Raw genomic sequence first — 15,260 nt, 5'->3', positions numbered from 1 at the left:
ATGAACAAGTTATGCTTGGATAGACTGGTGGCCATGTGACATTGCGAGATGAGAGACAGCAGGGTTTCAACTCTAATTACATCACTGACTCCTAATAGACACCATGTCAGTGGGGGATTAGCAGAGGCTATTATCTCCATCCTGCCCCCACTCTGCTCACACCTGCCTCTGCACATGCAACACATACACAACACAGAGCTGACAGAGTGGGCAGAAGACGCAGCAAAGGGATGCAGAATTTTCCCCTAAATTTATTGTAAAGATCCACAGCTTCTTGTTTTTGCTGGTTACTGCTATTCATGAAATAGTCTTTGTAAGCATAAACTACATCCTCAAAAATTCAGTATCCCTGGTTAGCTTCCTCAAGAATTGTTTTTGAGTTAAATGCCTTGATATTTCATTAATTATACAAGCTGGTTAGTGCTGCTTATGCAATGGCAACTTGTTCTACTGGAGGAACAGGAGACACTTGTCTAAGCTGCTTCCTTAAATATATACAGTAGGTCATGCTTATGATCACTGCTGTCCATCTCCCTCCTGGAGTTTCGTGACTTTATCCAATATAAAGTTTCCAATCTGGCAGAACACAAAATCTCCTAGGGGCACTCCTAATCAGAAATCAAAAATGGCATCCTTACATGCGACCACATTGCCAGTTTCTTGCATCAGAAGCATTAAGTGCCACCTACTTAACATAGCTAAATATTCTGTTCAGTACTTCCACAGATTGACTCCATGTCACAAGGGAAGTACACACCTGGAACTCTTCTAGTGCTTCAACATGAATAGAAAAATCTTATTCAAAGAAATCACTGGCAACACAAGTCTGCAATACACATATATCTTTTCTTTCCATTACAGTTTTCTGTATTTTTAACACTTCTTCCAACAGCTAATGGGGTCAGAAACAGTTAGACTGGGAAGACTGGACCTTCAGTAGTATTTTTAAAAGATACAATTCAGACAGAAATAACTGAAAAAGGACTAAGTGGATTTACATTCAATTCTTACAAACACTAATGTCTATTCTAAGTAATTTCTAGTGGTGGCAAACATCCTGTATGACCTCTGTATAAATTCAATACAATTTCATTTGAAAAATGTGCAGATAAACAGACTCAGTACATTTTTTTTCTCCTTCTCAGAGTTAGAAACAGCATTAGCAAGAAGAAATTCAACACTGTTTTTCTAAACATGGTACCAGCATGGAAGAAATGAATAGTGCAGTGGAGATTCTTGGAGAAGCCATGGATGGCAGCAGAGTTGTCTGTTAGATGTTTTGAGGAAGGAGAAGAGCAACAGACTTGTCTCACTATTTGCACCACTATTAGTAACTTGTCCCTCATATCAACAAGTACTTTTGCTTCATGTGTGTGTAATAACACTGAAGCAAAGATAAAAATGCCTATGTGGAAAAGAAGATGCTGTCTGGACAGAGTAACACTGGTGCTCTTTTACTAAAGAAGAATGTCTGATAAATCTCATGAAAACATCAGGTATATTCCTATTTCAGGTGATCATAATTTATCTTTTATTTCTTGGTCAAAACCTTTTAAGTAATTAGCTAAGAGAAACTGTTCAAGAGCAACACGAACCTCACTGAATTGTACAAAAACAAGCAATATTGTTCCTTGTTTCAAGTCTCTATCTGCTGTACTCAGTATCCTCAAGGACTGTTGTTTGTTGCATCCCATGTGAACCTCCAAGTTAATTATCTGTCAAGTATGAGCTGACATTGTTCAACCCAATGCCCACCTGGGATCTTTATTTTGAGTGGAGAATAGCAGTGAATGACCTTGATCTGCCATGTCTTGTGTTTCCCCTGTAGCCTAAAGTAACACCTTTGGTTCCCAGACTCCCACCTGCCCGTCTGCCTAATCTTACTGTCTTGGCAAGGCTAAGCACACAGCAGGACCACTTGCCCCTCTCTAGAAGAATATGTCATATAATCTATTATAGCCAGTCTTGAGAGCAATCTAAATCACTAGTGTAGCTTTGTAGAGGCATGGCAGCAAACAATTCCCTTCAACAGGAAAATGCACAATGGGTCTGCCCCAAGCAGCCATAAGGACAGAAGGAGATCTGCTACCCCATGCAGTCATCTGAGGTTCTCCTCCATTAATACTGTATGCATGCACTCTTGAATTACCATTTGCAGGAATGATGACTTAAAGCACCATATATGACCCTGCACAGTGTAACAGGCTGGGGAGACACTCAGTGCCTATTCCTCCATTCAACAAAGCCAAGAAAAACTATTTAAATTATAAAAAAACTCTGAAAATTATTGTGTTTCTTCTTCCTCTGTACCTGGTATATATTAAAAACATTAACAACAAAACACATCTTTTAAGAAAAGTAAAGAACCAATTTCAGTTTTGCTAAAGTATCATTGCACATACTGTATGTCTCCAGATCTGTACAGATAATGTGATATTTGCCCAGGGAATTAATCCCCACCTTTAAAAAATTGTATAACCAAATGGTATTTGACTACCAAACTGGGATATGAGTAACACCGATGCAAACAAATTATGCCTGTCTGCCAGATGTTCATTATTAGCTTCTTCTTAATCCACCATAGATTTATAGCTTGAAGGCAGAAAATGCCATTTTTTGCTATTGCAGAAGGACAGTTACACTTCAATATCATTATTCAGTACTTTAATTTTCAGTGTACACTGGCAGAGTCATGTATTAAATATATTCCCTGAAATCTTTCTTTCTCCCCTCTGGTATGGTTTACATGACTAGAGACCACTCACTAAAATAAGGAGTTAGGATTTACCAGTAAGCTGGTATTCACTTACTAGACACTACAGTATGAAAATGAAAAAGATGAAATTAATTACTACCTTGAGAATTCTCAACTGTATTAAAACTGAAATGTAATTTTATACTGCTGTTCTACTGCTTTCACAGTCACCTTGAACTCTTTACAAATTACAAAAAATTACAAGGACCAGCCACGCATCATCCTGGACATACTTGTGCAGAAAAAGCTTAAATGGAGTGTTGGTGAAAGCATAGACCCAACAGAGAAAAAGCATACTCCATTCTTATTTGTGCTATTATCAACATGGATCTGAAAGGCTGGGCAGATACACTGATCCTTGTCTCCCACTTTCTTTAAATTACTCCCACTGAGAAAAATGGCTTATTTCTCCTTCAAGCTTGGAAGCACCGAGAATGTTGCTGAGCAGATTCACACTTTTCTTGTTAGCTAACTGGCTTGCATGTCCTCAATTTTGATCTTTGTTGACATTCTTTGATTTATGAAATTACTAAAATTTGGCAAAAGGTTTTGCAAAGATCATATCTGAAGCATTTTATAGTCCTTTTTCTCCCCATGACTTTTCAGTGCATTAGCTCTGCTCTTTAGGCTGAGTCAGAAACCTTATCAACAAAATTTTGTAGAGAATGTGCTGAAAACATCTTAGCCCAAACTGTGTTGTCACTTAAACCTCTGCAATCAGTACTGTACCTGCAGCCATTACCAACTACTGGTACAAAATACATCACTTTAAGGGTCAAATCATGCAGTTTCCCCACCCCTCAAATTATTTAAATGTTTTTGGAGACAGTACTGGAGACAGTACTGCGAGAAAGTTATTTGTTTGGAAATCTAAGCCTCACTGAACAAAGCAAAGTATAACTTCACTTTTTCATCCTTCATCTGGTTGCAGAAAGGTTACAGTAAAGGAGATGAAAACACATTATTTCCATTGACTTTTGTTATGAAAGAAACATAACTCCAAATGCATAATGATTTATGCAATGGATTATGCAATTTTTCTTAGTGCTATTTCCTTAGATGGGTGGTCAAGAGCAAAATTAATATTTTTAAGCTTGAATAATTGTTAACATACTGGGAGCTTCTCTGCTGCAAAGGCCAGGATGACAAATTCTCAGTGTTTCTGTAAATTGATTATATGCACACACACTCCCTGCATTGATGAGATGACATTTTGGCATAAGCTTCATGTTACTTTTTCTTAGCTATTTAGAAAGTACTTTAATGTTCTCACACTGCTGAGAACTCAGTTTGGGCTAATTCTGTTGCATACTGTAGCACTCACACACTACATATTCTCAGCTGCACCTTAACTGTCTGAGAAAAAATAGAGAGAAATAATTATGGCAAATTCAATTATAAAAATAACAACAATAACAAGAACTTTCAAAGCCCCGTTCTCACACCATACCAAGAGCCTTTCCAAACATGGCATTAACCTCACTGGTATCTCATTGGTATCTGGGAAGCAAGGTGAGCTGCAGGGATGAGAAGCTGGCTCTGCTACAGCCTAAACTCAAGAATTCCCCCCTGCAAAGCCTTGGCTTGGGGGGCAGCCTCTGCTTACTGCTCTCTGCCCCACAGAATCTGAAGTTAAAGCCTAACCTCACAGACACCTGTGGACATTTTTCATTAACAGTGTCCGAGAAATCACCATGCAAAGGAAAGTGAACAGCCAAGTCTCATCCCAGTTTTAACTTTGCAGACATTTCTCCCACATTGTTCAAATGTCCAAAATACTGTGCAGACACCTAGTGTGGGGAGACTGATGTTTCTGGACTCCTGTACGTATTTCTTTTGTACCTTTCTAACTGCTTTATCTCCTCCCTGTCACTGGGTACTCCTCCTCACAGCATAGGTGGTGTGAGGAGATCCAGGGACATTTTTACCTGTCTGCTCAGCCTCTGCACAGGGGCAGGGGGGCACAGGCTGCCCCTGAGCATCACCCATCCAGCAGGCAATGCTGCAAGCTCACTGCGTGAGGGGGAAAATATTCCAGTTTAAGCTCTTTGGGACAAAACTGAGAATAGCACCTCGTTCTCACAACTGTTCTGCTTATCAGATTTCACAGCATTACGCAGAAAACAAAGTGTCTGTTTCCTAGGGCAGGATCAGGTCCGAAAGGGCTTCCTTAATAAAACAGTAAGCTCTTGCACAAATGTTGCGCTGTCACCTTTTAACGGTGTACACCAGAGCACAAAAGGTAATGGAGCAACAAGTAGATGCAAAGCTAAACCCACATCTCCGCCTCCCGATTTTCTGGACTACAATTCTTTTCTTTAAAAGTTAATTCTTTCATCAGAATTTCTGACATATAGTCAGGAAATAATAGTTTTTAATGTACTGGAATAACTGAAGCAGCTTTCTGATATTTAGAATAACTGGCTATGCTTTATAAATGCTCCCCTCCCCCCTTAATGACACATTGCTGGGGTCTTTGGTTGTTGTTTTTCAAGTTATTTTCTGAATTTGTTCAAAGTGACATAAAATAGAGAAGTAATTAAATACCCTTTCACAAATTACAAGCCTTTCAACATATAAAATGTTGATTTTTTTTTCTTCCCAGAGGGAAAACAACTTTAACCATTTAGTAACTAGCAAAAGCTCTGACAGGCAGCAAGTAACAGTTGCTGCCTATGTGCTACTGTAAAGTACAATCTGATCTGAACAGCATATTATTAAGATCATGACAAATTTCAGGGGACTAACAAAAATACCAACTGCAACAATCAAGACTCCTCTTGAACACCTGTTTAGGGAATTAATTTTGCTTTAATGGGCTATTATCAAGGCTTCTCTAACAAACTCACTCGCTCCCCCAATCAATCCTGGATCAATACAGACACACATGCCCTGTGAAAAGCCTTCTGTTCTTAGGACAGGATTAAAAGATTTGTTAGTTTTACGATAGCTTGCTTAAAAGATGGAAATTAAAAAAAAAAAAAGAAGAAAAGAGAAGATGCACATGTTCCATGCAGTTTAGATCTCTTCTGCTTAACAAAGTCAACATTTGCAAAGGTTTGACAGAAGGGAGGCCACTTTTTATTGATTATCACAGTAATAAGGCTCTAAAGAATCCCAAAACACGTTGCTCAGTCTCTGTGAATGATCAATTAGAAGCCTGCTAGAGAGCTGGCTTCCACGGAAATTTACCACCATTTCTTAGTGAAACTGAGGTGGTAAAAAATAAGGGCATGCAAAATGTTTTTGGAAACAACTCTATTCTTTCAAACAAACAAGTTCAAAAACTTTATACAGGGGAGATGTTGGGTGTCTGAGCACTGAAATTACTTAAAGCCCTGATCTAGGTGTACTAAGTATTATTTATAGGCTCTACTATTATGAAAAATGCATTCCTTCAGAGACTTTGCAACAGCAAGTCTTTATTTTTTCGAAGTTAATCCCAAAATATACTTTTCCCTTAACCAAAAACGAGGCATGGGAAAGTCTACAAAGGCTATGAATTCATTAATTAAAACCCAACAACAGATAAATAGCCTTAAAAAACATTTAAAATGTTGCACAACACAAAAACATGCATTATGTAAACTACATTTAGCCTACAATTTGATCATACTATTACAACTTCCAAGAAGGATTTAAAAAATAATTTTCTTTATTGTGAAATATGATGCTGCTCAATGTATAAAATTAAGACATTTTTCTATCAATCACAGAGATTTATTGCATCAAGGGTTAATGAGTATTTTCTGCCCAAAGGAAAATACTTCAGTTTTCCATGTAGTTAATAAAAATAAACAGTCTGCTTTTCACTACAAAGATACTTCAAAAGTAGTAAATGGTGTTTTCTTTATCTCTCTAGTTACATCAGATTCATCTGGACTTTGGAAAACTGCATACAGAAAATCTGGTCTGACCAGCAAATGATATTATTTTGGTATAACATACAGGTTTTTTTTCTTCTTTAATAATGTGATTTTAAACAAACACAGAGAATGTATACTTCGTATGCGTAAGTTGGGTTACCGAGTTCAAAACAAGCAGCACTGAAAACATTTCCAAGTGTTTGTTAGTATTTTGGGCTCTTTTAAAATCTCATTTGCTTTCTTAAAATCAAAATAATGAATTCTAAAAACTGGCAATAATTTAACCCCTAGGGAGCAGACATTGCATTTGTCTCACAAATGTATTGGTTAGATCAACCTTTTGGATTCAAAGTCATCTTTCTTGCATAGATATATTCTTGAATTTTCAGTCTTTTTTGCTCTGCATAATCAAAAACTCATGGTGTTCACTTAGAAGACAGTAACTCAAACACATTTTCCCATACATATTTACAGTCCTATTTTCAAAATCTTTTTCCTGAGTTGCTGAGCAAACAGAGTTCACATTTACTGAAAACACGGACTTACACAGTTTGTATGTAAACAGAAACATAGCTTTAAGATGCAGAATATATAATGATGACATTTCAGGAGAGAAACTTTCTTATCAAGCTCACTGGTGAATAGCAAAGGAACTTAATAGCCCAGGAAAGCAGAAAAAAAAAGCAATATACTTGCAAATGTCTCTTATATATTAAGAAAAAGTGCTTGGAAATCCTCATCGCTCTCCGAAAACCTTACAATCACCTAGCAACCTATGTTACTGCTGCTTTCAATTTTGAACAGGCAGCCTTCACATTCAAAGATGCATTTGAGCCAACTGATGCAACTGTAAGTTTAAAGCAAAACAAAAACAAAAAGAGAGATTATATTTTTTTTGTTATTTAAATAAAATGCCCCTACCTTTCTTCTGAGAGTACGATGGCGACTGCACTTGAGAAAAAGTAGGTTTTTCTTCTGTGAAAAATTCAGGTTGGTTGTACTGATTCAGGGCCATGTCCATGTCAGAGTACTCGCTTTTAAACACGTTTCCAGGGTAACTACAGGTATAAGGCTGATTCACCGCCCAGGCCTGTTCCATATATATGTTGTTACTGTGCAGGACCTGAGCATCACAACTGCTGTAACCCTGATTATCTTCGATATATGTGCAATAATCAGTGGACTGCATGTAGCAATTGCTACCAGCAGCTGGGTGCACTTCATATATTTCTTGCATACAGTAGTTCATTTTGTTAGCCTATCTCAGCTTCTACTTTACGTACACACACACATGCATACACACGCAGGCATGCATACACATGGGTCGGGAAAGGAGCAATGAATATACACCAACAAAGTCGACTGCAAAACAGCCCGTTTTACTTTGAGCAGCACCTGATGTGCTAAAATCCTATTTATATTGGGACGGCTTGTGAACTCCCCTGCCAGTCAAACATATTGGGAAGCAGATTTATGACAGTCAAAGGTCTTAATCTGTGACTGTAAGTTAATTCCAAGGGAAGATGGCAGTCAGGTAGCAATGACCACCAGACAAAGAAGTGACATCCTGACAACCCTCCTGTTCCCCTGTTTGTCTGGAATAATCATTTTATAAACCATTTCCAGCCTTTTCCAATATGATTAGAAAACGATTACTAAGGCAAGGACACAGTTATGTCACTGTAGTTGTCAACTTAAGTGTGAAGAATTATAAAGACTGCTTAAGAACTCCCAGAGGGGATACGCTGAAAATCCTAAAATCAATAATCCTGTTTTTCAGCATTAAACCATAGAAAATCCAATAGTGCTGTGCTGATGACCCAAACAGTAGTCTAGTGTTACAAAATTTAGCAACTTAATCTGTCATCAGCTTTATTGATTTTGTTTTACAGAATTACATGCATGAATCTCCCCAGCCATCCACACATACACAATCCTCCCCACTGCCTGATAATGAATTTACGGGAAGCGGCTTTTCTAAACTTCAGTGATTTCAAGAAGTAATTTCTTTTGAGTTCAACAGGTGGGAAACTTCAAAATAATATAATCAGCAAAAAGAACACTGCTTAAATATTATCAATAAGCTAATTGCCTTGCTATTCTGCTTTGTTATCTTTCCTGTTTCATTAATGAAGTACTTTTAGAAGAGCTTTTTTCTGATAACAGAGTGAAAAAAGGAACGAACATTTTTTGCTCATTTTGACTCACCTATGAACTATGAACATGACAATGCCACCACAACAAAAACTGTATGATATTTTAATGGCTTAATGCACCCCAAGCTTCACTATGGTTATTACACCTTCTTTGATCAGCCATTCTTTTTTGATCTAAAAAAAATTATTTTATTTTTAACTTATTTTAACTGCTATTTGGTTTTTTTATGAGGAAAAATGTGTTTTTTCTTTACAGCACAGCTAAGATACAGTAAAAATTGTGAAGTCAGTAATAAACTGGTATCCCTTTCTAATATCTGCTCTTATTATTAGGGAGTTTAGTTATTACTGATTTGATAATAAGAGCTTTCTTATTTCACTCATTTTAAACTACAGAATTGCTAAAACTACTGTGTAACTTGGCCCTTTTTCTTCTAGGATCTTAAGCACACATTTAACAATCTTGATGAACATACTCTAAAATAGTCTTCAAAAGTTCAGTGCAATAGGTAAGAACTGGGCATGACATATCCATATTTTTCCCTATCTGATATTGCTAAATATTTCAGACTACTAAAAACAGCCAAGAGAGAGACATTTTCCCTTCCAACATATAACTGTAACTAACCTATCAAAAAAAGCAGCATTTCTAGTTAATGTCTGATTAAATACCAAATTCAGGACAAGTCCTTCCAATGATCAGAGAAGTTAAAATTAATACTTGGAGTTCTTTTTTCCTCTCTAACTATAAAAGAAGCAACTTTAACATGAATGTCTTATTAACTTGCTCATAAAATAATAATACATTTGGAAAGTCAAACTGAACTCTACTGAGATCAGTGCTACTGAAGTCAATGAAGTTGCTTCCAAAATGAACTTGTTCTCCTAAAACTCTAATAATTTAAACATTTTATTTCATGAAGACCACAAACAGTTACTGAAATCCAACAAGTAAAACCCTCATGAACTCTCATTCTTTTACCATTGTCTAACTCAACAAATACCACCGTAAAATACAGTGTGAAAAAGCACACAATAAAAGTTAATTTTCATTTTAGTTCAGGCCCATCATCTAGCTTTTAAAAACAGTGAGTTTGTCTGTGATAAAAAGCATGTCTCATGAAAATCTGATTTTTCAATAATGGATGTTCAGCACTTCATAAAAAATGCTTGTGTTTCATTCAAGAAATTCTGCAATATTGTTTCTACTGAAACACCCAAACCATTCCCACTGAGGGGATGGGTTGGTAATGCTGTAGTGTATGTAACATATACAGCTTGCTGAGTTTACTTCTCCATGCTCCCAATAAAGCATTCCCAAGTCCCGTACCCGGGTTGTTCATTTACCACGAAAAGATCCCCTGTACTGCCAACAGGAACTTATGTAGAGCTCCCACAGAGGTGAGGCTGTGTTTTACAGGTTAGCAAAACACAATACCTAGGTACTTCTACACCTCCCAGAAAAGCTTTGGAGAGCTGGGCTTTAAATTCTCAGTGAGAATTTTTCCTATGTGGATTTGCTTTGCCAGTAAAGTCAAAATTTCCACAAATCTTTTATTTTCTTGTTTTTTTCCCCCTCTGACTGGATTTGGTTTAGGACTGGAAAGCTAAACAGAACTGAAGCATTGTGTAGACAGAGCTGTTCCAGCCTGGATGGTACCTGACAAAATGGTATTTCAACACGGCACAGCCTGTGACTTACTTTCTGCTCCAAAATAAATCCCTCAACTATTTCTTATTTTCTATTGTTATATCAATAATGCTCAGAAAAGTGTCACATGTACTATTTTTGTCAAGAGTTCCTCTAACACCACAAGGAAATTAAATTACATGAAACTGTGAAGGATGAGGAAAAAATGAAAAATTACTTGTCCAACAAACAAAAAATTATGAACACTGCCAGGGAATATGGGTTTCTTACCTGTGATATGCTGCTATTAAAGAGATTTATAGCTCTGCAGATTGTTGTTCCCTTGGAAACAAATCAGTTCAAAGAACACTGCAAAGATTTTAAAAACTGAAATAGTCCTGAAATATTTTCATTTTAATCTTTTAGAGTCCAATCCTGTAGGTTCATTTCATTTGTTAGCCTACCTTTGAATTAAATTGTCTGATACAAGACAGTCAGACAGTATCTTTATCAAAAGTCTAAAAGTAGAGTAGAATGATATTAACAGTTTTTCTTTGTTTTGTATTCCTATTTGAATATTTGTGTCTTTACATCATGCCTGTTGAGCTTTTGTTGCCTCCAACAATGTAATATCACGCTTGGAATTTTATGAGTTCACATGTATCTGATTATGTGAACACATGGAAGTTTATCACCATCAGGATAAACCCTTCAATTCAAGCAAACAGGCCAGGAAAAAACCCCAGAAATTTTGATACTGTAACAGCAGAGGATCCAAAGCTCAAACCTCTCACAGTCTAAGGTGTTAGCCCATTGTTCTAAAAAGAGGCTGGAATTACTTGTTGAACTTGTGCCTGGAATGCCCCAAAGGTTTTTATATACTCACCCTGGTGTAAATCAGAAGTAAGTCTAACACAGTCAGTGATATTAATCAGTAGGCAGAAATCAGGCTGTGAATGCCTGAAAGAGGGAATCTGCAGAAGAGACCGCCTTACACTACACCATTCAACTCTTCATTAACTTCTGTTTTACAAATTATGACTAAGATTTTTAATTACAAACAATGAAATACCCCCATTAAGATGCACTTACTTCTCTTGTGACTTAGCTTGGTTGGAAAACCCACCAAAATGAACCCACAGAAATGTTAAGGAAAGACAAAAATCCTGTAGCGTCCCTCTGGATGCTACAGCCCAACCAACAGAGTTCCCTGATGCAGAAAAAAGAAGTATCATGCAGTGCAATTTAATCTGCTGTGGAATATTACCTGCAAGAGTCCTATTCTCCTGACTTTTTCCAAACTGTGCACCCCTGGTCTAGAGTCCTGGGTATCGCAATGCTGCAGATAGGGCCCCTGCATGCCATTCTAAAAGATTCGGCACTGTCAGTACGTGGGAGGTATTGCACAGAATTCAAATCAGAAATCAGTCAGGGCAGAGTGCCACTTCTGAAGGACCAAATGGAAGGATCTTATATTGGTTGCTGTTCAGACTTCATGCATAAAGATGAATAAAAATCCAGGATTTACTAAAAAATTTTGCACATTTAAACATGTAGTTGTAAAGATAAAACATACTGTTCTGAACTCCTCACAGTTTTGTATGCCTGTGTTATCAGTTCCTAGTTTTGTAAAATGAATTTTAACGCATTACAAAATAACTGCTATATTTCCTATTTATGGATTTTATTGTTGTCTCAGCCACCTCTGATGGTTTTGGGAGAAAAAAAAAGAAATTAGATTATGGCTTTTCTGAGCAAACACAAATCAGCACTTTCATAACATGGGCTGCATTCCAGACAGAATGGAATCTTCTCATATCATAAGGAACATATACTGAAAACTGCAACAGCTTTTGAGCAAAACTACTAACGTGGCTTTTGCAACACCCATAAGTTGTCAAATACAACTATCTCAGTGCCCACACAATGAGTTACCATCTCTCTTTAATGTATTTGCACTACCTTATTCATTCACTTTATGCACTATGATCAAAGACTCAAAATGGTCCCTCAGATGTATGAGGGACTACACAAACTTAGAGATTAAGCTAAAACCTCAAACATCAGAATCCAAAATAAGAACAAGCATTTACAAGAACAGAAAATTAACTCTTCATGGTATTTATTTTATTTTGAAAACTCTGCTTGTGACTAAATCATAGGGTAGGTAGGGTTATGGAATTCTGGTGCTGAAAAGTCACAACAGCATTCAACAGTTCCTGGAGTATGTCTCAGTGGAAGATAAGACATTAAAAAAATAATCGTTTTATCTATGCTACATTTATAATAGTTGAAGGAAAAAAAGCTAAATCTTTCTGACATAAAATTATTCCTTGGGTTTGCAACAGATGAAGGAAGATTCAAAGTAGCTGTCCTGTGGTACAAACTAGACAAAAATCTTAGACAACAGCACACCTCTTTTCTCCACGTGTACCAACTTAGTTATTTCTCACTGTTCCTCTCACAAAACCCACTGTACCTCGGTTATGACATGACACTAAATTTGTCTGTGACTCATAAAATGCCAGTATGATGTGTCTTTTATTGAAATACTTCAGATTCATTAGTCTGCTTGAGTAACAAAGAATGTCATCATTTATATTTAAACGTTCAGATTCACTACAATTCCAGTTATCCCTCAAAATATTTTTGACACCTTGAATAAATTTGGTAAAAAGAGAATGAAGCTTGCTCTTTTCTGATCGGGACACCTCCAGGGTTTGTGCTTGCTTTTTCTTGCACTATTCATAATATGGATAGGTAGCACACAGTCTGTCAGAAAGCGTTTGCTCCTTGAGACATCAACCAACAAATGAGCAAACAAAATTCTTGGATAGTTTGGACAATTTTAACATGGTCCCTGAACAAATATTACTAAGAGTAATTACAGAACTGTGACCCAGACAACCCAGTTGGTTAAGCCTTCCCATATATCATAATTGGAAGACCCTGTCAGCAGACATCAGTTAATTACAGAGCTTATTTCTTGAGAAAGTAATGGCCAATACTTAAAACATATACCTTTTTTGAGTCATTCCCTGCCTCAACTTCACATGAAAACATCAAGGTAAGAAGTTTCATTTGTTCAAAAATAAAACCAAGCAGAAAACAGGCTAATTTAGCTTGACATAACATAATTAACAGGCTCCTGGATGGAACTGTCTGGGTTTGGTAACCTCCTGACAGCCCTTAGTAAGACGTTAAAGCGATCAACACCTGACATCTGTTAGCAAAGAGGCATTCTGAGGTAAAGCACAACTAAATCTAAAGAAATCAGGTACTTAGACCAGTTTAACTTTTTCATGAGGTGATATCCTGCCTGACACTGTAATCTTTCTTCCTGGAGTGACGCAAGACTTAAGTAAAAGAAAACAACTTGTAATCCCCCCTCCCAATATACAGTAATTATTTTTTAGGCGAAGAGCAATGAAGAACTATTTATTCAAGTTTAAAGAGGAGTAAGAATAACTTAAGCACTACTTTTGTGCTAATACCTTAGCAACTGTGATTCTTAAAAGGAATTCCTTCAATGCTGTGCTGATGTGAACAAAATAACCAACCTCAGAGAAAATGGTTTATTCTCCTGACTAGTGAGGCAGAGAATATTCCTAACAAGAAGTCCCACTTGAGCTCTGTACATGCACTTACTGAGGCTTTGGGTATGGTTAATATTAAGAAAGAAGGCAAACAACACAGTCACAGGTGAGAGCTGAACACCCTGAAAGTAGAAAAGAATACTTTCTTTTGTTTTTGCATTTTGAATGTATCAAATATATGCTTTATAAAAAAAGCCAAGTTCAGAAAAGATTTTTGATCAGCTCACAAAGATCATAAAGAGAGAGTCAAATACTTTTTAAAAGCTCTAAAATAAGAGATATTATTTTGTATTAGGTATCACACAGAAAACCCCAGTAAGTACTCACCACATTGCTATAAGGGCTCTTCACAAAGCTATTAAATTAAATAGAAGATATAACTAAAAACCACAATTACCACTGATTAAAAAAAAAATTTAAAAGGTTGGTAGCTAGAAAACATCCCCACATAATAATGCTTTTACCAATGGCCAAACCCCTGACAGTAAACAAAGACATAAGCTGGTTTTGCTTTTTGTTTTTTCTAAATACAACATTTGCTGTGCTGTGATAATGTCAGTTACCTTTACACTTTTTTTCTTCTTTTTGGTATTCCTGGGCACTTGACATGATTTCAAAGTTTGCTTTTGTACAGCCTGGATGTAAAATTGTACTAGTCCAAGTTGAAGCATGTCGGCATTGCAAAAGCTGCTGTCCATTCCTCTGGATATCATAATTTTTGAAGTGTCTTTTCCTACAGAAATGATTTTCTGTTATGCCCAATACATTCCATTTCTGATTTCTGTCAGGAAGGTGAATCAGTCTGTCCCACAGCGGGAGGCCACGTCCTGGATGTTTGGCAAATACTGCAGGGCTACAAACCGTTGGCTTTGCCAAAATCTTGCTCAGGTGTGGAGTTTTGGAAAGCAAGTGGTTCCCCAGCTCTCCTGATGCTGTGGTATTCCCGTGCATCTCCACTGGATTGCACTGATACGATGCAGAACCCTTCAGCCATGCCCATTCAGCCACCATAGTTCCCCTTCAGTAAAAGTGAGTATAAAATTTTCCCGTCTGAGAACCCTGAAATAGCAGGCAGATCTATGTGGACAGGCTAACACTAGATGCAACTTTCACAACATCACAACTACAACATGGGCCCCAGGGCAAGTTACCACCGATTTATTGCCTTGCTCATATGATCATTTGAGGTCTTGTAGGTCGAGGCTGGTCGTGAACAATTTTCAGATACTTAAAACACAAAACATCAAGGATTCAGCC

The 15,260-nt window shown here is 37.0% G+C and overlaps 1 protein-coding gene across 5 annotated transcripts in view; it reads right to left on the bottom strand.

Moving 5' to 3' along the window:
• Positions 1-15,260, bottom strand: part of THRB (thyroid hormone receptor beta) — a 126,046-nt gene that overhangs the window by 22,330 nt on the left and 88,456 nt on the right. Inside the window, exon 1 of one of the 5 annotated variants that reach the window (XM_039711109.1) lies at positions 14,567-15,014. The exons of 3 other annotated variants lie outside the window; for them this stretch is intronic. In XM_039711109.1, the coding sequence (XP_039567043.1) occupies positions 14,567-15,014 (448 nt within the window). Of the gene's footprint in view, positions 1-7,542; positions 7,890-14,566; positions 15,015-15,260 lie in introns of those variants that run through there. One more of the 5 variants, XM_039711114.1, reaches the window with a different exon arrangement.

The sequence above is a fragment of the Passer montanus genome, unplaced genomic scaffold, assembly GCF_014805655.1.
Source record: "Passer montanus isolate IOZ18808 unplaced genomic scaffold, ASM1480565v1 scaffold10, whole genome shotgun sequence".
In the NCBI taxonomy this organism is placed as follows: Eukaryota; Metazoa; Chordata; class Aves; order Passeriformes; family Passeridae; genus Passer; species Passer montanus.
This window is presented reverse-complemented; position numbering and strand designations above follow the sequence as displayed.